This window comes from Macrobrachium rosenbergii, chromosome 55 (assembly GCF_040412425.1).
Source record: "Macrobrachium rosenbergii isolate ZJJX-2024 chromosome 55, ASM4041242v1, whole genome shotgun sequence".
Classification (NCBI taxonomy): domain Eukaryota; kingdom Metazoa; phylum Arthropoda; class Malacostraca; order Decapoda; family Palaemonidae; genus Macrobrachium; species Macrobrachium rosenbergii.
The window spans coordinates 12,135,548-12,155,371 of NC_089795.1; the positions used below are offsets into that span (position 1 = coordinate 12,135,548).

General features: G+C 45.5%; 1 protein-coding gene across 2 annotated transcripts in view; it reads left to right on the forward strand.

The window, feature by feature from the left end:
- Window positions 1-19,824, forward strand: part of LOC136835907 (zinc finger protein 300-like) — a 68,092-nt gene that overhangs the window by 22,032 nt on the left and 26,236 nt on the right. The window contains exon 2 of one of the 2 annotated variants that reach the window (XM_067099777.1): window positions 9,319-18,418. The exons of the other annotated variant lie outside the window; for it this stretch is intronic. Coding sequence (XP_066955878.1) covers window positions 10,068-10,925 — 858 coding nt within the window. The 5' untranslated portion in view covers window positions 9,319-10,067 and the 3' untranslated portion in view covers window positions 10,926-18,418. Of the gene's footprint in view, window positions 1-9,318; window positions 18,419-19,824 lie in introns of those variants that run through there. 2 annotated transcript variants of the gene reach the window in all.

Sequence of the window (19,824 nt, forward strand, 5' to 3'; positions counted from 1 at the left end):
TGGGCTCTCGACCGCTCTCCAGGTGTTCACGCAAGTGTTCACCCTGGTTTCAGCTTGGGCCCATTCGCGCGGGATACTTCTGTTGAGGCACCTCGGTGATTGGCTAGCACTGGCGAGTTCCCGCTCACAGTCGCTTCAGGGCAGGGATCGACTCCTATAGTTTTGCCGTGATCTCGCGATCACGGTAAATCTCGAGAAGTCCGATCTCAACCCCCATAAAGTACCTGGGCATGTGATACACAAAGCGCAAGAGTGGGCATGCTGATAGACACTGGTTCAGGAAGGCGGCAAGCTGGTCTGCCCTGACAGGAGCAGCGGACTCGGCAATGGCATCAGCTGGTTCTTAGGTTTTAGAATTTCCTTCAGTGGAGACTGAAGGAGCTCTGGTCCCAGTCTCAACACCCTCAATCCTTCCTCATTCCTCTCTCGGGAGAAGTGAGGGAGGATTTAGACTGGTATACAGGAACCTTATATTTATTTTAGTATTTACTGTCGTAAATAGTAAGTGACCTTATATTTATTTTAGTATTTACTGTATGCGTATATATTTTAAGGCATTGTAAACCCTCCCCCTACTCTTGTAAACCTTTCCCACACTGTTATTAACTTTTCCGTCGCTCTTATAAACATTTCTTATGCGCTTAAACACTTTCTATACAGGTAATCTTAAACCTACGTAATTTTAAAAAAAGTTACGAACTGTTTGATGAAAATGGCACACAATCAATTTTATTCACATTTTTCAAGGATAATCAAAGGAATCGATAGTGTGTGTGTGTGTGTGTGTCTGTGTGCATGTATGTTAGAGAGAGAGAGAGTAATCAGCATCTGGCAGATGTGAAAACAATCCCTCACGCATGTATGATTGTCGACATGTTTACTCTTGGATCTTGAGTGCGAGAAGATTAATGATGCCTCAGCAGATGAACTTATTGTTGGCAAACGACAGAATTTAAAATTATAATCCAATAAACAGGAGGAATTTGCAAACAAGTAATAAGTGAAGAATGCAAGTAAGAAAAGGAAAGAGATCGTATAACTTTTCACGAGGAAGTCATTTAAACAAACAGTCCAGGGCATCAAAGCTGAACGAGGTGCCAGTGTGTTCTATTATGGAGCCGAGTTCCTTCGACATTGCTAAAAAATTGCAAAGGCCAGTGTAACTCGATGGGTATTTACCATAGCAAAAAGAAGTGATTTGGACAGTGAGAGAAACGGAGAACGAGACTTGCTACAGTCACTTAGCCACTCGGTGCCCAGGATACAGAACACGGTGCTCTGGTTGGTTGCCTCCCATCCATCAGCCAATAGCATGCTGTGTACGTGGGCAAACTAGCTCAAGCAGAAACGGCCGTACTGCATTTTCCATACGTGCGAGTGTTTGGCTACTCGTCTGCTATACGCTACCTATTTTATTTCAGTTCCAAACTTACTGCATTAAATCCTAAAGAAGATCAGCAAACAGATTTATCAAACATTTATTGAATCATAGAAAACAATGAAAAAATGAGCAGTTTTTCTGCGTGCAGAAGTAGAGATTTTATAAGATGCTTGTTTTACCACAAAAATAAAAATTTTAGGCTAGAAAATAATTTTTATTTATAAGCAACTTACCAAGTAATTACGTTGCTATTACTTTCACGCTTGGCTGCTAAAAATTTTGAAATTCGCGGATCGCGCTGTTTTCGTTTGGCTATGTGACTAAACCCCACCCACTTTCGGGGTAAGAGAGGCTCAACTAGCAAAAGATCTCAATTTGTTTCTGCCGGCTGATGGCTGCACACCAGCCTTTAGCGGCAGCTTTGATTTTTGGAATTCGGGATTTAGGATATGTCCTCATCGGTTTGGTGAAGTATTCTTGCTTTGATAGCCTCGTGGCACTCGTAGATAGAGTTACACTTGTTTTTTCGATTATTGTGACTTTTTAATTTTCAAATTTAGACTTATTTATCAATTTTGACTTAGTTGACTTGTTTACGGTATGTCAGACTCACGTTCAACTCGCTTTAGGTATTGCAGCAAAGGCTGTAATACTCGCTTGACCAAGGAAGCTTATGATTCCCATACTATTTGCTCAGGCTGCAGAGGACAGATTTGTTCAGTTGACTTAAGATGTAATGAATATGCCGACTGGGACATTAACACGTGGAATTCTTTAAATTCCCATTTAAAGAAACTGGCTAGGGATAAGGAACGTAAAGCGGCTGCTAGACGAATTAGTAAACCTTTAGCTAGTCAGGAATCTCCTAACAATCTTGATATTGATAATGCTAGCGTCGATGTTGACGCCTCTGTGATTCCTGTTGATCCAGTTCCCAATTCTCTGTCCGTGCAACCTGCTCCTCTACCCTGCTCTCTCGCTTCCGAACCTAACCCCTTTGCCAGCCTTGCGTGTAAGATTGATAAGAGGTTTCATTTAATTGTCCAGTCAGTTGCTCAGTTAGCATCCAGGTTAAGGTTCTTATGGACAGTAAAAGTGATCCGGAGTGCCCAGTAGCGCCTAGTGCCAGTGTAGTGTTGGTGGAGTGCCCGATAGCCCCCAGTGCTAGTGCAGTGTTGGTGGAGGAGGTGGTTGCCATTCCCGCTGATTCTCCTAGGCAAAGTTCAGCGACACATTCCCCTAAAACTGGGAGGAGTCAAACTGGAAGCCTAAGGGAGGTCAGTGGGGTCTGCTCACGGGTAGTCGCCCCCTTGGTTGGATCTGTTGTTGAACACCAGGTTGCAGCCAAGCGCCACTGGAAAGGTGTTGCCTTGGATGTGCACTGCCTTTCTTCAAGCTCTGATGAGTCTTCTCCCAGGCTTCAGTGGCGTTTTGCGGATGTGTCACGTCCTCTGTAAAGACATGCAGGAAAGGTGTCGCGTTCCCCTCCTGTGCCATGTAAGAAACCCAAAGAGCCTTTACGCAGTCCCCGTCCTTCTTGCAGCCTTTGGGACGGTCCGGAGCACATATCTTTGGTTCCTCCTGTAGGAGAAAGTCAGAATGCTGCTTCCAAGTGTCCCTCTTCTCGGAAACGCCCATCCTCAAAGACGATGTCTTCTCCGGAACGTCGTCCTGCACCCGACCCTCTTCTAGCGCCCGAGAGCCCAGCTGTTTCTGAAGCTCAATTGCGTATCAAGCGCCTGGTTTCTTCAGAGCACCCAAAGACGCCTAAGCGCCCATCCTCGCTAGTTCGCCCTTCCATGTCTGGGCGCCAATCTCCTCTCAAGCATCATGGAGCACCCAAGCGCCTCACCCTCTCCGATCGCTCTGTGCTTCACGGTTGTTCAGTAGAGACAAAGTGCCCATCAGCACCCGAACGCCCGCCTTCCTCCGATTGTCTGACTTCTGCTGTTGACGCTTCGACCACGTCCGCTGTTGGTGTTCCAGTTAAACGTCCAACAACTACTCCCGCTATTAAGTCTCCCGCACTTCAAGCAGTACCCTCTGCTAGTTTGCTAATGCCTACTAAACTAGATAATAATTGAGCCTACTCAAGAAGGCTCTTCTGGGCCCCCAACCTCCAGACTTGGCCTAGTCTCTCGTATCCTCAGAGGACGAGGAAGAAGTTCTGGCTCAAGACGCTCACCCCTCTGCTTATGCGTCTCTTCTTAGGTACCTTTGGTTCCCTTCTCGAGCTTCTTCTCTCCTGCAGCGCCTTCGTCACCCTCGTCTGCATTTCTTATGAAGTCGCAGTCTTCGGATTCTTTGAGACTACCCAAGTTAGTGCTTTCTTCTTCCACTAAGAAATCTCTCAGTGACATTGATGGATGGCTAGTGGACGGGGGACTTCTCCGGATTGATCGACTCCTCCTACAGATCTGCTTTTGCCTCGGCAAGGATTTTGTTCGGTTCTTCAGAACTCGCCCACCTTCTTAAGAACTTATTTAAAGTTTTCGAAGTGTTGAGCTTCCTTGATTGGAAGTTGCTAAGTTTCCTATACTGTACTATTGCCAAAGAGTTGCTATGTTACTCGGGTAATTATTGAAGAACACCGTGATGCTAATGCTCATATGGGTGTAAATGCAACTGTGGCGAGTGTCAAGCAGGAGTTTTGGATCCCACAGGTAAGGCAACTAACTAAGAGTATATTACACCATTGTGTTATTTGTAGGAGAACGCAGGGGAGGCTATATAGGCCCAATACAGTACCTCCATTACCTGAGTTCAGGGTGCAGTGCGAGCAACCTTTTAATCCTACAGGCCTGGATTACACCGGCGCATTATGGGTTAAGGAAAAAGGACAGATCCCTGAGAAGGCTCATATCATCTTATTTACGTGCCCAGTAACCAGAGGCATACGTGTGGAGCTAGTTGATAACTAGTCCTGTGACTTGTTCCTCGTGAGTTTTAGAAACTTCTGTACCGGAAGAGATTTCCCAGCACCCATGTTGAGTGACAACGCCACCACTTTCGTAGCGGCACCAGAATACCTTAAGACCATATCGGAGAATTCCAGGGTAAAGGAACATCTGTTAGATATAAAGTGTAACTGGAAGTTCATTCCAGTGAGAGCACCGTGGTTTGGTGCTATATGGGAAAGGCTGATAGGACTTCTTAAGTCATGCCTAAAAAAGATCGTAGGCCAACCCTTACTCAGTTTTCAGGAGCTGACCTCGTATGTGCAGGTGGAGCTGGAAGAATTATCAACGATAGACCGTTAAGTTGCACGCCCGGGGATTTGAACCAGTTGGAAAGTTTAACCCCTAAGCATTTGATCCTTGGAAGAAAACTTAAGTCCTTCTCAAGACGAGTAGTAAATTGGGAAGAGGTCTCTGGTGACCCTACCTATGGACGGAGAAAGTTCACCAAGAAAAGACTCCTGTATGTGTCCAAGTTGTGTGACAACTTGTGGAAAAGATGGGAGAGGGAGTATTTAACAACGTTAAGAGAGACCCATCGAGTAGGAATGATGCATGGCTCTTGGCCCAGGATAGGGAAAGTAGTCCTCATTCATGACCAGGGGCCAAGGAGCAAGTGGAAGTTGGGCCAAGTGATCGAGTTACTTACGGGGTGAGACAAGGTCTCAGGAGTGGCTACTCTAAGAATGGCCCATAGCCAGCTCATGAGACCTGTAATTAGATTATACCCCTTAGAGGGGTAGAAGGAGATCAGGGAAATTAATCCTGCGACGGAAAATATTCAGTCAAGCACCACCCAAGCAGAAGGACTGCTCAAATAACTGCAGAAGCCAGAAAGGCATTGATAAGAACAGGACTATTGTAGATAATGTGGGCATAAGTTTTTCTTGCGAGGGAGTAATATCTCAAAACTTAGCATAAACTTCAAAAAATTATCGTTTTATATTAATGTTTCCTCTCCATTACCTTACAGTTTACAAAGAAGGAGGAAAAAGTAAACAATTTATGAAGTGGCAATGCATCAACCATCATTCGCCTAACCTAACTATACCTAATTTCTGGGTTGGTGTGAGCACAACCTGGTAATTACCAATCCTGACCGAAAGAGAAAGCATCGGCTGCTTCACATAAGTGAATCGCCAGTGCCTTATAACTGTCATATTGTAAATGCACTCTATCACCGGCAAAGTCTTTCTGCAAGCTAATGAGTCAGAATAAGTGTAGTGTTTCAAGTCTTAGGTGTAATCGTATGGCCTAAACGGTTTGAAACGTACTAACCTAATCGTAGCCGAAGTCTCATACTACGACACCAAGGTTACTTCACTCATATTCTAAATTGCATTTAAAAACACAGCATTGCATTGTGTGTACTAATCCAAGACGTAAGTGACATACACTTGCTGTTGGTTCAAATGGCACGTTCAATATTCCTAGTCTGAATTAGAATGAGATTGGCATGAGCGTAATTTCCACTTCGTAACCCTCATCCAAAGCACACCTCAAGAAATTCTCTTTGCATATAGATATGCATATAACCTAAAGGAAATCTTCCTAAATGAACTTTAAGATGAAAAGGAATACTTAAGTGGATTTGAAGGCACCGACAACTATGGCTGCATCTCCTTATCTTGAGTCCCCGTTAGATACAACTACACTGCGCCGAGGCTGTTACGAGGCTGGCTTCATGGCTGTCCTTGGCCACCACCAAACATTCGACTAACAACTGAACAACAACCGATGTCCGGTAGTTAAGCAGTCTTACACGTATACTTACAATTACATACATGAAGCAACAAAACATAATATCTTTCTTCTACATAATACGCATTTCCACTTTACGGAAAGTTAGAAAGAATGCAGAAAACTGTACCACAACTTGTGGAAAAGTACAATCTCTCTTGTCAAAGTTTCGACATTTGCTCCCTTCAGTGGAGAATGAAGGAGTTCTGTCTCCGGCAAGGGACTCCCCTGTACCTTCCTATTCCTCTCTTGACGGAAGTGAGACAGGACTTAGCCTGGTGGCTAGATGACAGGAACCTTGTAATAGGAGTACCATTACACACACCCCCCTCCCAAGATGCTTCTGTACTCAGATGCTTTGAGCGAGGGATGAGGCGCACACCTGGAAGAGTTGCTGGTTTTAGGTGTGGAGGACCAGAACGACAAGCACCTCCACATCAGTATCTTGGAAATCAGGGCAGCCATCTTGGCTCTGCAAGAGTTTCAGGATTGAGTGATGGAGCACTCCGTGGTGTTGAGCGACAATACCACGGTAGTGGCATACGTCAACAAGCAGGGGGACTAGTATCCATCCCTTCACCTCCACAGGTTGACGGTGCAGGTGCATGAGTGGGCAGTAGCTTTGGTTATCGGCAATCTGGTTTATGGCGCTTGCCTAGCAATGACGATAACCGGGTTTTCGACACCGATTCCCAGTTATCGGCGCTGATCGCTGGTTATTGGCGGTGCTGATCACCAGTTAACGGCACCGATAACCAGGAATCGGTGCTATTATCGGCGATTTTCGGTTATCGTCGTGCTGTTGGGAACGGAACCCTGCCGATAACCGGGGACTGCTTGTACTATTCAGCTGGTAGCAAACTTTCTCGTCTTCCTTCTCGGAGAGAAGCTTCTCTCCATCTCAGCTGTTAAGAGCTACAGGTCTGCCCTGGGCCTAGTCCTGTGCTTGAAAGTCTTGTCCTCCCAGGGAACTCAGGCCCCCTGAGTGAGATGTGACTCATTCTACAGGGCCTGACTCATGCACCATACAAACCCCTACGAGAGTCGTCAGACAGGGCTCTGACCCCCAAGACTGTCTTCTTGCTTGCCCTGGCTGAGTATTTGAACTGCATGGCTTTTCTTGGGGATTTCTGGGGATCTGTCTCGCTCAAATTTGTCCCAGAATTTTTAGCAGAGACTCAGAATCTGTTGGTCCCTGACGCCAGGTTCAACTCCTTCTCGATCCCCTCCCTGGAGGACTTTGTTGGTAGTGATCCAGACCAGATGCTACTGTGTCCAGGTAGTGCTGCGATACTACCTTAAGAGGACCCTACAGCTCAGGCCTTGGTGTCAACAACTCTTCATTAGTACTGGCCCGATCAAGAAAGAAGTTTTCAAGACCATGATTTCTTTCTGGCTTCATGAGACAATCAAGCAGACATACTCTACAACTGAGGAAGTATACAGGAGTACATTCCAAGCAGACCTCATGAGGTTAGGGACATTGGTCCATCCCTCGTATTCAGGGAGAACTGTCGGTTCCACAGGTACTAAAGGCGGGAGTGTGGTCACAAAAAACCACATTCACGTCCTTCTACCTTTGGGACGTTGCCCATGGGTCCATGGACACTTTTTCCTTGGTTCCTGTGGTGGCTGCTCAACAAGCTGTGTAGCTCACCAGCTCCCCTAGAGGGACAGGTAGCATCTCACGTTCGGTTGCAAAGAGAGAGTCTGAGTGAGTGACTGGCCTCCTCCCTTCTCTTTTTATACCCTTCCTCGCCCGTAGGGCAGAGAGACAGTTGGCAAACAGTCACCTGCTAGACAGGCATGCGATGCAGGTGAGCTACATAACTGAGCACTGTACCCTGTCTATAATCTATAAGTCTGTCGATTAATACATGCAAGTCCTTCCCCTCTCTCTAGCAAGGGGAGAGAGGGGCTGACAATAAAACAAAACCCGTTGGTTGTTTTATTAGGTTTTTATTGTCTCCGACACTATGGGTTCATCCAAGCCCGTTTTGAATCAGTGCTGCTGTGCATACCCATTAATTCGAAAGGCCGCCAGAAGTCTGGCAGTTGAACATCACATATGCTCAACAGGTCAGAGGCACGGCACTCCTTCCTCTGCTCTACGTGACCAGGAAGGAGGCCCAAGTGAGTCAAACTACCAGTTAGTTCAGAGATTTACTCAGAATCTTTCCACCAAGAAGTAAGTCTCCGTATGCAAAGACCAAAGGTTTGTATTCATGTAGGAACAGACTACAAATTTTTATAGTAATTTGTATTTTTCCTAACATGCAAACCTGAAGGTCTTTACACAAATGGCTCACCTCAAGCCACCCCTCATTTTGCTGGTCTGGAGTTAAGTGTGGATACTGCCGAGTCACAAACCGTGCATGTGCAGATACAATAAATGAGGAAATACTGTAATATGAGATTTTCATAGGTATACAAACCAAAACCTTACATCATATCTCCCATCTCAACCAACCCTCTTTGTTCATCAGGCCAAAAGAAGAAGTGCTTGGTGATGACGTGAGTGAGGGGAATTCCCTTACTCACTCTTCTCAACCATCAGTTGATCCATTTCCAGCTTGCACTGAAAGTTACTCCTTCATAAAAAGCTCTGGTTTGTGTGGCTCTGAAAAAAATTTGTCGTATTTGAGGAAGTGTAGCAGCACTCACCTTCGAAGACTGTCTTCAGTGTTGCTGGCCTTAATAGCTACTCATGCATTGTATCTACAGTAACAATCAGTGAAACTAATTTGAAAACTTTCATCTCTCTTGAAATTACTACATAATTCACCCCTTACTATTTTTATTGTCTGCTGCATCTGTGGATAGTATGGTGTTATGTATAACTGGATCATATAGCCTATAATTAAGCATTTACTTTATACCCTTCCTGCTGTTACCCCAAAAATTCTTTTGCTGCTCTCTTGCATTCTCTGTTCTTGGCCTTTGATTTGTTAATATTTTCATAAGAAATACTGTAATGTTAAGCTAAATATTTACAGAGGTGAGAGGCTGGGATTTAGTAACTTAATCTGTTGTTGCATTGTTGCCTGAGGAATGTTTTGATGTTGTGTCTGGACAACATTTGGTTAGAATGTATTAATATTTGGATAGTATACTGTACTGTCAAATGCACACCTTGTTAATTTGCCTGAGACCTTTATAGGAACCTGAATTAAATTTGATGTTTTTGCTTCAGTTCTGGCATTATGTTTCCTAACTCTGTGTTGCATTCTTTGATTGCAGATTCTCCCTCAGAAGAACCTTCCTTCCTTCGTCAGTTTTGAGCAGCATCATGATTTTGGGAGTGCATGTATGTTTAATGGTACTACATGTAACATTACCAATAGCAGCTCTGAAAAATTACAACAACAAATAAAATCTGTCCTGAATATTAGATTCGTACATCAGCAAAGAAATCTGGTTGTAGTCCTTCAAGATATAATACTTAATTTATAGTAGATTTGTTGGATAATCATTTGTAAACAATTTAGTGTTAAGAGTTATCAGTTGAACACATTGTCATTACAAAACAGGACAGGACGAAAGACCAAAATGAACCTAGAACATTCTTTAGAATTGCCTTTGAAAAGTGAAACTGAAGATGCATTATCACACCCCTCCATAAATCAAGAAAACAGCAACATGGCTGCCTTTAGTGAAACCAGTGATGGTGACATTTTCTCTCAGGATCCATTGATGGACATCAAAATAGAGCCAGAGGTATTCTGTGAGTCTAATGAAGATGATGAATATCCATATGAAATTAATTCGGTAGTTAATGAAAAAGACCCACTAACTTGCAAAAAGGAAGTAAAACAAGAAAAAAGGAATAGTCAGAATAGAGAGAAGCCTTTCAGATCCACTGACTGTGAGAAGCATTTTACAAGAAAATTAATCTTCCAAGTCATATCACAGATCCTACCAGAGAGAAAACATTCATATGCAATGAGTGCGGGAAAGCATTTTCCAGGAAAGCAAATCTTACAGACCATATGAGAATGCATACTGGAGAGAAGCCATTCATGTGCAAGGAATGTGGGAAAGCATTTTCCCAGAAACAAGGTCTTACAGTTCATATGAGAATGCATACTGGAGAGAAGCCATTCATGTGCAAGGAATGTGGGAAAGCATTTCCCATGAAACATATTCTTACAGAGCATATGAGAATTCATACTGGAGAGAAGCCATTCATGTGCAGTGAATGTGGGAAAGCATTTTTGCAGAAACAACATCTTACAGCTCATATGAGAATTCATACTGGAGAGAAGCCATTCATATGCAAGGAATGTGGGAAAGCATTTTGCCTGAAACCAGATCTTACAGTTCATATGAGAATTCATACTGGAGAGAAGCCATTCATGTGTAATGAATGTGAGAAAGCATTTTCCAAGAAACAAAGACTTAGAGTTCATATGAGAATGCATACTGGAGAAAAGCCATTCATGTGCAAGGAATGTGGGAAAGCATTTTCCAGGAAAGGAAATCTTTCAGTTCATTTGAGAATGCATACTGGAGAGAAGCCATTCATGTGCAAGGAATGTGGGAAAGCATTTCCCATGAAACATGTTCTTACAGAGCATATGAGAATTCATACTGGAGAGAAGCCATTCATGTGCAAGGAATGTGGGAAAGCATTTTCTCGGAAACAACATCTTATTGCTCATATGAGGATTCATACTGGAGAAAAACCATTCATGTGCAAGGAATGTGGGAAAGCATTTTCCCAGAAACCAGATCTTACAGTTCATATGAGAGTTCATACTGGAGAGAAGCCATTCATGTGCAAGGAATGTGGGAAAGCATTTTCCAGGAAAGCAAATCTTAGGGATCATATGAAAGTTCATCCTTGAAAGAAGCCATTCATTTGCAAGGAATGTGGGAAAGCATATTCCATGAAACATCTTATAATTCATATGAGAATTCATACTGGAAAGTAGCCAAACATCTTATAATTCATATGAGAATTCATACTGGAAAGTACCCATTTACAGTAAGCCCTCAATTATCTGCTGTAATATATCCAAGACTCTTGTGGAGTTTGGAAATTTATAGGTATGGTAAAAAAAAACACTTCATGGATGTAAAATGTCAATTATTCGGAATGATTCTTACTACTGTTAAAGTAGCTTATATCTTCGTGCCATTAGGTGCGATCGGCATACAAAATTTGAAGAAATAACGCTTGGCTAACCCACTAGGACTGTCTCTGTAATCACTTGTATCCCACCAGGTGGCATTGGAATGTTTACAATGACCACCCACAAAGATGTGGGGAGGCTGGTTGGGTTTCCACTTTAACAGTTGGTAAGTATCCAAATAATTGATTTTATCATGGAAATTATCATTATTTGGAATGAATCTTACTTTGTGATAATGTTAGGTGACTACCACATTGAATGAGGATGGTGGGTTAGTGTATCTAGAGAAACAATGTTCAGCCAAGTGAACTGGTTAAGGCTTGAAATGCCCATGGGTTGATGGCTTCGTTGTATAACAACTGTCCAGTTTACCCCTCCAAACTCAGAACTTCTCTGTGTGAAGAGTGTGGGGAGAAGGACATTGTGCCTCAACAGTTAGGCTAACATATAGTTGTTCCTACATAATATACAAACCCCTGTTCCTTTACTTAAGGAATTACTTCCAGCGAAGCTGGAACGGCCATTGAACTTCTGAACAAGGTGGTTAGGCACTTAACTACCATCAGGTAGGCAGGAGTCGCACCTGCCTGGATGCAAACATTCCAGTTTGCCTTCAGCCGTCATGCTATGCAGACGTGTGTACTGGCTCTCTGTCCTGATTGTTGTTTTGCTATTTTCTGGGTGGGATCTGCCTTTTTCTTTGCTGTTTATATCTGCTTGTGTGTTTGATGTTACTTTTATTGCGAACCCACAAATCATCAGATCCTGCGCGGAAGGCTGTCACCAAGCACGTGTTCCCTGGTGTTGACAGCAGGGGGTTGCACCCACTTCCGATTATCTATTGACGTTGACCTTCATGTCCTCTGCACCAGTTGCAGTGGGCATGACTAATCCTGAATCTACATGTGCTAGGTGTTGTTCTAGGTCGCACATGCAGTGGCTGAAGTTCACAGGAAGGAAACAGTTCAGGAGGAAAGCTGCCAAGACGTCGTCGGAAGGTTGTACGCCCTTGGTTGCTAACCCTTCTTCCTCGTTTCTCCTTCCTGCAGAACTTCTCCTCTTCATCTTCACTCACTTTGCCGGGTGAAGATTGTTGGGGGGCAGGGGTGCGATTGAGACAATCTCTTCTCGGGGCCTCTGCTTGCCGCAAGGGGGAAATTTTTCCCTCGGAATGAGAAGAGTCTCCCTCCGCTCACCCGACTATGCTTTTTTCTTCAGGTTTGGCGGCTGAGCACCGTGAAGTGGCCGAGCTCCAGGAAGCACGGATCTCCTCGGGGCTCTCGGGCACTGCATCGATGCAGGGTATCCTGGCACACCCGAAGGCATTGCAGGTTCCGGTAGTCACTCATGCTGCTGCTACTGTCACCACGACGGCATTTGCTAAGGTCCCCACATCGGTGTTGATACACTTCCGAACTTTGACGACCCCGGCTGTGGTGGACCAGACTGCCGTCCATGCTCCTGCTCTTCAGTATGTGGTGTCCGTACCACCTTCTGCCTTCGCGGTTCTAGTGGCTTCTACTTTGCCTGCTGCTCCTGTTGCCCCAGCTGCTCCTGCTGTTCCTGCTGCCCCAGCTGCTCCGGCTGCTCCTGTGGTTCCTGCCGCTCCCTCCTGGATGGGAGACCTGACCACCATCCTGAAGATGTCGAAGAAGGAATCAAAGAAGAGGGGTCATAAGGTGTCGTCGTCGTCATCTTCATGTTCGACTTCATCGTCTGCTGTCTCCTCCACTTTGAGTCTTGCTGGCTGAAGAAGAAGGCTTTTCTCTACCCATCCTAAGAAGTCCCACCACGGGACTTCTAAGGGGCTGCCTCCCTCCACAGGGGAAGCAGCGGCATCTCTTGTTGGCTCTTCCTGGCCCACGGCTTGGGAACCGTTTTGCATACCTCACCGGGGTCCTGCATCTCAGGAGCCTTGAGTGCATGAGCCCCCATGGCCTCGTACTTGAAACCAGTTCAAAGAAGTGCTTCTAAGACTGGTACTGTGCCTGTCTCTTCCCAAGTTTCTTCGGACACTCAAGAGGAGACCACTTCCATTGATCGTTCTGTATGAGATTCGGGAGTGTCAGGTGCTCAACTGAGTGGAGTCATTAAAAGTGCTCGAGTTTCTGCGGAATCTCAAGTGTCCCAAACCATTACTGGTGAGTCTGCGGAATCTCAAGTACCCCAAACCATCGCTGGCGAGTCCGGTCCCCAGTCTGGTTTAGGCACAGAGCGAGAGAAAGTGCTGAAACATGCAGGTGTTTTGACACTTCCTGCCAGTACCGCTTCGAGTGCTTGGACAGGTTCCTAACCTGGTGCTTCAGACTTGAGGGTCTGAGCACTCGGAGATGCAGCAATGGGGTCCCCTGTTCAGCCTTCTCGTCAGGAGGTTTTGGCCTCAAAGAAGACTGCACAAGTTCACGTCAGACAATACTCGAACACTCTACTCCAGCCAGCCCTTGCTCATGCTCGCGTGGTCGGGTTCCTCCTGCTGTCGCCACCGCGGATTGGCAACCGCCCACTTCCTTCCTCTCCTGCTGGCTCTTCCAGTAGGAGTGCTTGATCCCCGTCATCACCTGTCCCCTCAACCTCCTGGGGCTTCACTGGAAGGTACAAGTCAAACAGGAGGGACTCTGATGAGAATGCTCCTTCTTATTGGAGTTCTGCTGTGAAGGCCTACGTCCAGGGTTTGGTTCTTGGACTGAATTGGTCGTATGCCCAAATAGTCGAGGAGGGATCCCAGGGGTCTGCCGAGGTTCTCCCTTCTGTGGGGAGAGTAGATCGGGAGGACCACACCCTAGAAGGACTCGAGGGTCTTCTTCCCCAGGATGCGGACACTCCCAAGGTACAGAGGACTTTTGCAGAAGTCACTGCTGTGATTCGTCAGCACAATGATATTTGGAAGGGGACTATGATCTCTTCTGTGGGTCAACCTTCATGCCTCGAATCTTTTTGGGGTCCAAAACAAGAACCAAAGGCTTTGGTGGGGCTGCCATGGTCCACGCTTGCCGAGGGGGTGCTCGATCAAGTGAATAACCTGGTCTCTGGGCAAGAGAATTCGCTTCGATTGAATCACTCGGAGAAGCTTCTTCCTCCTCCTCTGCCTTGACAGAAGTGCTTCTACATGCCCCTGGGAGGTTCCCGCCCGACTAAACAGGTTGACCCAGATGCTGCGGTGGACAAGAGACGTGCTGAAGACAACGACCGCCTTGTCCACCAGGCAGTGCCCAAGACCTCCGGATCTTCAAGTGCCACTGCAGCCTGACCCTTGGATCAGAATAGCACTTCCTTGACCCCTAAGAAGACTCGGGCTTTGAAGGGCACTCGCAGAAACACCGAGCCTTCTACCCCTACCAAGAAGGGTGTGCAGCCACGCCCTTTTCAACCCCTTTCCAGTCGGGAAAAGGGGGCAAAGGCAAGAAGAAGAAGGGAGGACACTAGGGGAGGCGTTCCCCTCCAGCTGCTGCCATTGATGGTGGTGTGCATGTCAAGCCATTGGGCAACATGGCAGCGACATGAAGCCGGGACATAGGTCGTAGATGTCTTTCAGGAGGGCTATCTACTTCCTTTCGAGTCTCGGCCACCTCTTACCAACAACCCGGTCCGTCTCCTTACCTACATTCCCGGCTTGCTGAAGGATCTCGCACTCAAGGAGGAGGTGCAAGCGATGCCGAAGAAGAGCACTGTAGAAGTCATGTCAGATCGGTCCCCAGGCTTTAACCGCGGCATCTTTCTCGTAGAGAAAGCCTTGGGGTGTTGGAGACTGGTCATAGACCTCTCTCCCTTGAACCGATTTGTTCGCCAGACACAGTCACAATGGAAACGGCATGCTCAGTGCTCACTTCCATCAGGGAGAATGACTTCGTGCTTACCGTGGACTTGAAGGATGCTCATTTTCAAATACCCATCCATCCGTCCTCTCACAGGTACCTACGCTTTATCCTTGGGGAAGCGGTATTCCAGTTCAGGGTATCTGCTTTGGGCTCTCGACCACTCCCCAGGTGTTCACGCGGATGTTCACCCTTGTGTCAGCTTGGGTCCATTCGCACGTGATATGTCTTTTGAGGTACATCAATACAGTAATTGGCTCATCCTGGCAAGCTCCCGCTCACTGTTGCTCCAGAACAGGGATTGATTTCTCGAGTTTTGCTACAGCCTAGGGATTATAATAAATCTCAAGAAGTCCAATCTCATCCCCAAGCAGAGGATCAAGTACCTTGGCATGCTGGTAGACACAGTAGCAGCAAGTCTCTCCCTTAGACTTTCATATCAGTAGGTTCGGGAAGGCAGTGCAGCTGTTCCTGTCTCCACGGGAGCAGCCAGCTCGACAGTGGCAAGTCATCCTCGGTCACCTGCCATCCTTGGCGAAGCTGGTCTCTCATCGGCGCCTTCACCTTCGTTCTCTCCAGTCCTTTTTCAATCCTCAGTCGGAAGAAGTGAGACAGGACTTTGACTGGTGGATGGACGACAGGAACCTCGTAATAGGAGTATCCCTACATGCTCCCCCTCCCGACATGCTTCTGTTATCGGATGCATCGACTGAGGGATGGGTCGCACACTTGGAGGAGTTGCTGACTTCACGAGTGTGGAACCGGGATGACAAATACCTTCACATCAACATCCCGGAACTCAAAGCGGCCTTCCTGGCCCTCCCAAGAGTTTCAGGATCGAGTGATGTGACACTCGGTGGTGTTGGTGAGTGACAACACAGTAATGGCATATGTCATCAAGCAGGGGGGAGTCTTGTATCCCTCTTGATGCATCAGCTGATAATGCAGGTGCACGAGTGAGCAGTAGCTCACTTGATAGAGCTGTCAGCCAGATACATTCCAGGCAGAAGGAATGCAGTGGCAGACAACCTCAGTCACCAGAATCAAGTGATAGAGACAGAATGGTCCCTTCACTCAGACATTACGGAGAGGCTGTTCGAGCTGTGGGGGCTTCCCGCCATTGATCTGTTTGACACCCGGCACAACAGGAAACTGCAAGTCTTCTGCTCCATCGTGCCAGACCCATGGGCCACTGCAGAGGACTCATCCCACACCTGTGGGCCTTCCCTCCGTTTTGTCTGATTCGCAAGGTAATCAACAGGGTGTTGATCACCCCAAATCTCAGGATGATTCTGGTGGCCCCCAAACAGCCACATGCCGTTTGGTATCCCGACCTGCTGGCTCTGCTATCCAAGGCACCGCGAGAGATTCCCCCTGGCACAACCTTCTGTGTCGACCACACATAGAGCGGTACCATCAGGCAGTGCAGTCCCTGTATCTTCATGGCTTGAGACTATACAGCACCTCTTGCGAGCGAGAGGCTTTTCTCGCTGCACAGCAATAGGGATGTCTGGATACCTCAGACAATCCTCTGCAGTGGTATACCAGGGAAAATGGGCCGTCTTCTTCTTCTTCTGTGGTTGGTGTCTTAGACGGGGTCTCTCTCTCCAGTTGGGACCACTGTTCAGCAGGTCTCTGACTTCCTCGTCTTCCTTCGAAGATTCTCTTCGTTGGTCCCTGATGCCAGGTTCGAGTCATTCACGATCCCCTCCCTAGGGGACTTTGTTGATAATGATCCAAATGAGATGCTACTGTCCTGTTAGAGTGCTGCAGTACTATCTTAAGAGGACTCATCATCTTCGGCCTGAGTGTCGATGACTCTCCATTAGTTACTGGCTTGTCCAAGAAAGAGGTGTCCAAGAACACAATTAACAAAGTCAGGGGCACTGGTCCATCTCCCTCTCATTCCAGAAGAATCTGTCGGTTCCTCAGGTACTGAAGGCGGGGCTATGGTCATGACAGACCATATTTAAATCCTTCTGCCTTTGGGATATTGCCCACAAGTCCTTGGACACTTTCCTTGGGACCTGTGGTGGCTGCTCAACAAGTTGTGTAGTTTACCCAGCTCCTTTAAGAGGACAGGTAGCATCTCACCTAAGGTGTATGGTTATGGAAGTGAGAGTGATTGTGTGAGTGACTGGCCTCTCCTCCTCCTCCTCCTCCTCCTCCTCCTCCTCCTCCTCCTCCTCCTCCTCCTCCTCCTCCTCCTCCTCCTCCTCCTCCTCCTCCTCCTCCCTTGCCATCCTTCGGTCTCTTACTTTGGGCAGAGAGCAGGGTTCGAACCATCACATGCTGGAACTGGCCACCGATGCAGGTAAGTTTGCACATCGAGCATCCATTCTATTTTCCTATCTTTAGATTTATAGAGGCAATCCCACTCCTTCCTCTAGCAAGGGGAGGAAGGAGAGTCTGACAGTAAGACAAACCCAGTGCTTGTATTTGCCTTACTGTCACCAACTCTGAGGTTCACCCTAGCCCATTTTCGTATGAGATACAGTTCTCTCACTCATTCGAAAAGGCGCAGAAGTCTGACAGTTGATCTTGCAGTTCTTACACTGTTCAATACGTCAGAGACACGGTATTCTTCCTCGCTCTATTGACCAGGTACAGCGAACTCCAGTCAGTTCAGAGACTCACTGAAACTCTTCCCACCAATAAGTGAGTCGTCCTTATGTAAAGGACCGATGGTTGGTATATTTTGTAGAGAACAAATGAAAAATTTTAAAGATAATTTGTATTTCTCCTAATTATACAAACCTGAGGCCCTTTACAATTTTATGCCCACCTCATGCCACCTCTCAATCTGATACCTGGGCCAAAAGGCAAATTGGAATGTTTACATCTGGGCAGGCAGGACTCCTGCCTGTCAGACAGTAGTTAACTGCCTAACCACCTAGTTTGAAAGTTTAACAGCCGTTCCACGTTTGCTGAAAGTAATTTCTTGTGTAAAGGTTTTGTATAGTCAGGGAAAATACAAATTACTTTTAAAATTTGTCATGTTACAAGGTCATACACAACCGAAACATTCACGCTTCCACAAACTCCTTCCTGTACAGCCTAATGCTTTCATCCCTGCTTGTTGTAGATGACGTACTGCACGAATAGAAAACAAGCACGATACCGGACAGGAGAAAATAAGGCAAAATCATCAAAATTATTCCTAATGCCAATTCACACCACCTGCACTAGGACACAGCATGAAATATTCTGACAGGAACGTAAACATTCCAATGCCATGTGGTGGGAAACAGGTGATTACAGAGACATTCCTAGCGTGTTAGCCAAGCGTTATTTTTTAAAATTTTGTATGCCGATCGCACCTAGTGGCGCGAAGGTGTAAGCTAACTTCAACAGTACGTAAGTATCCAAATAATTATAAAAGGAAAATGAACATTTTGTACCTTATTTTTTTTACCTGTTTTGTGTCTATAGCACAGTACTGTATGTGCTTATAAACAGTGCAGAATACACTACAATACTGTATGCTTAATGAAAACCAAACTGTACAACACTGCTTACTGAATAAATGTATAAAAAATTAACGTTGAAATTCTCTCTCTCTCTCTCTCTCTCTCTCTCTCTCTCTCTCTCTCTCTCTCTCTCTCTCTCTAGTATTTCTCATGGGCCAAACTTGAGAAATCTCTTTTTTGTTAAGAATAAGCCCTGGGGAGAAAGAGAAATGCGCAAATGCGCAGCATAATGGTGCATACATGCATTTATATGCACATGTATACCCATTCATGTATGTTAACACATGCTTATTTGATTTTGGAAGTAGCTGCTATTTTGTACTGCATTTTCTTATCTCCACATTACAAATCTAATAACATTCCATTCAAATCTTATTAAAGATGTATCACGGCGTTAGTGTTATTTTTTTGGTGTGGCATCAAAATTTGCACCTTCCAAAACATCTTAAGATACTAGAGCTTAGGCTATCGTATATTATTGGTTGAAACGACTTTTAAATATGTATTGCACCATATTTACTGAATACTGATTTATCCAGTTATATTAATCATTACTTTATCACGTGCTGTACATCGAGTTCTTACTCTGAATGTGAGCAGTTTATAGAAACAAGGTGACATGCCGAGTTCTCTAAGGTATGGATATCAGTCCCTGGCAGAAGTGAGAGAGAGATTCAAAACTGTAATTGGCATTACCTTTGAAGGCTAAAAAGAAAGATTTCACCTCACATTTGCCTCAATTGATAACAAGGGCTAAAAAATTTTAAACCTGCAGAGTGAAGAGTGAGAAGACAAGATCTAAATGCAACATCTGATCATTTTGTTGTCTCGTTGACTCATATGGGTATGAAGTAACTGTTGCCCCCAACACATTCTAATTTAACGGTTAGGACTCGTGAAAAGTGAACAAGAACTAAAGCAATACCTAGTCGTGTGTTTTTGTTGTGTGGACAGGCAATACCTTTAAGTACTTTACTATGCAGTTCAATTTACATTGTACAAAGTTCAGTTGATTTGTTGATTACATGTAAATTACTCTTGTGCAACCAATTATATCAGTATTGTAGTATCTGGTTACTACCATTCTATTGCATTGTGCATGATCATATGATTAGGAATGGATCTCCGTCGTTACTCGAGGACTACCTGTATTGCTTATGTTTCTCGTGTGGTATCGAATACTATCTGAATAACCTCACAGCATGTGATAAGCTAACATGCTCCTTTGTTTTGTATCAAACCAATTGTATTTTTGTACCCTTATTTTTGTACACTCTTGCCACAATGTTGGCCTATCAATAAACTCTACCCTGGACATTTTTGCAACTA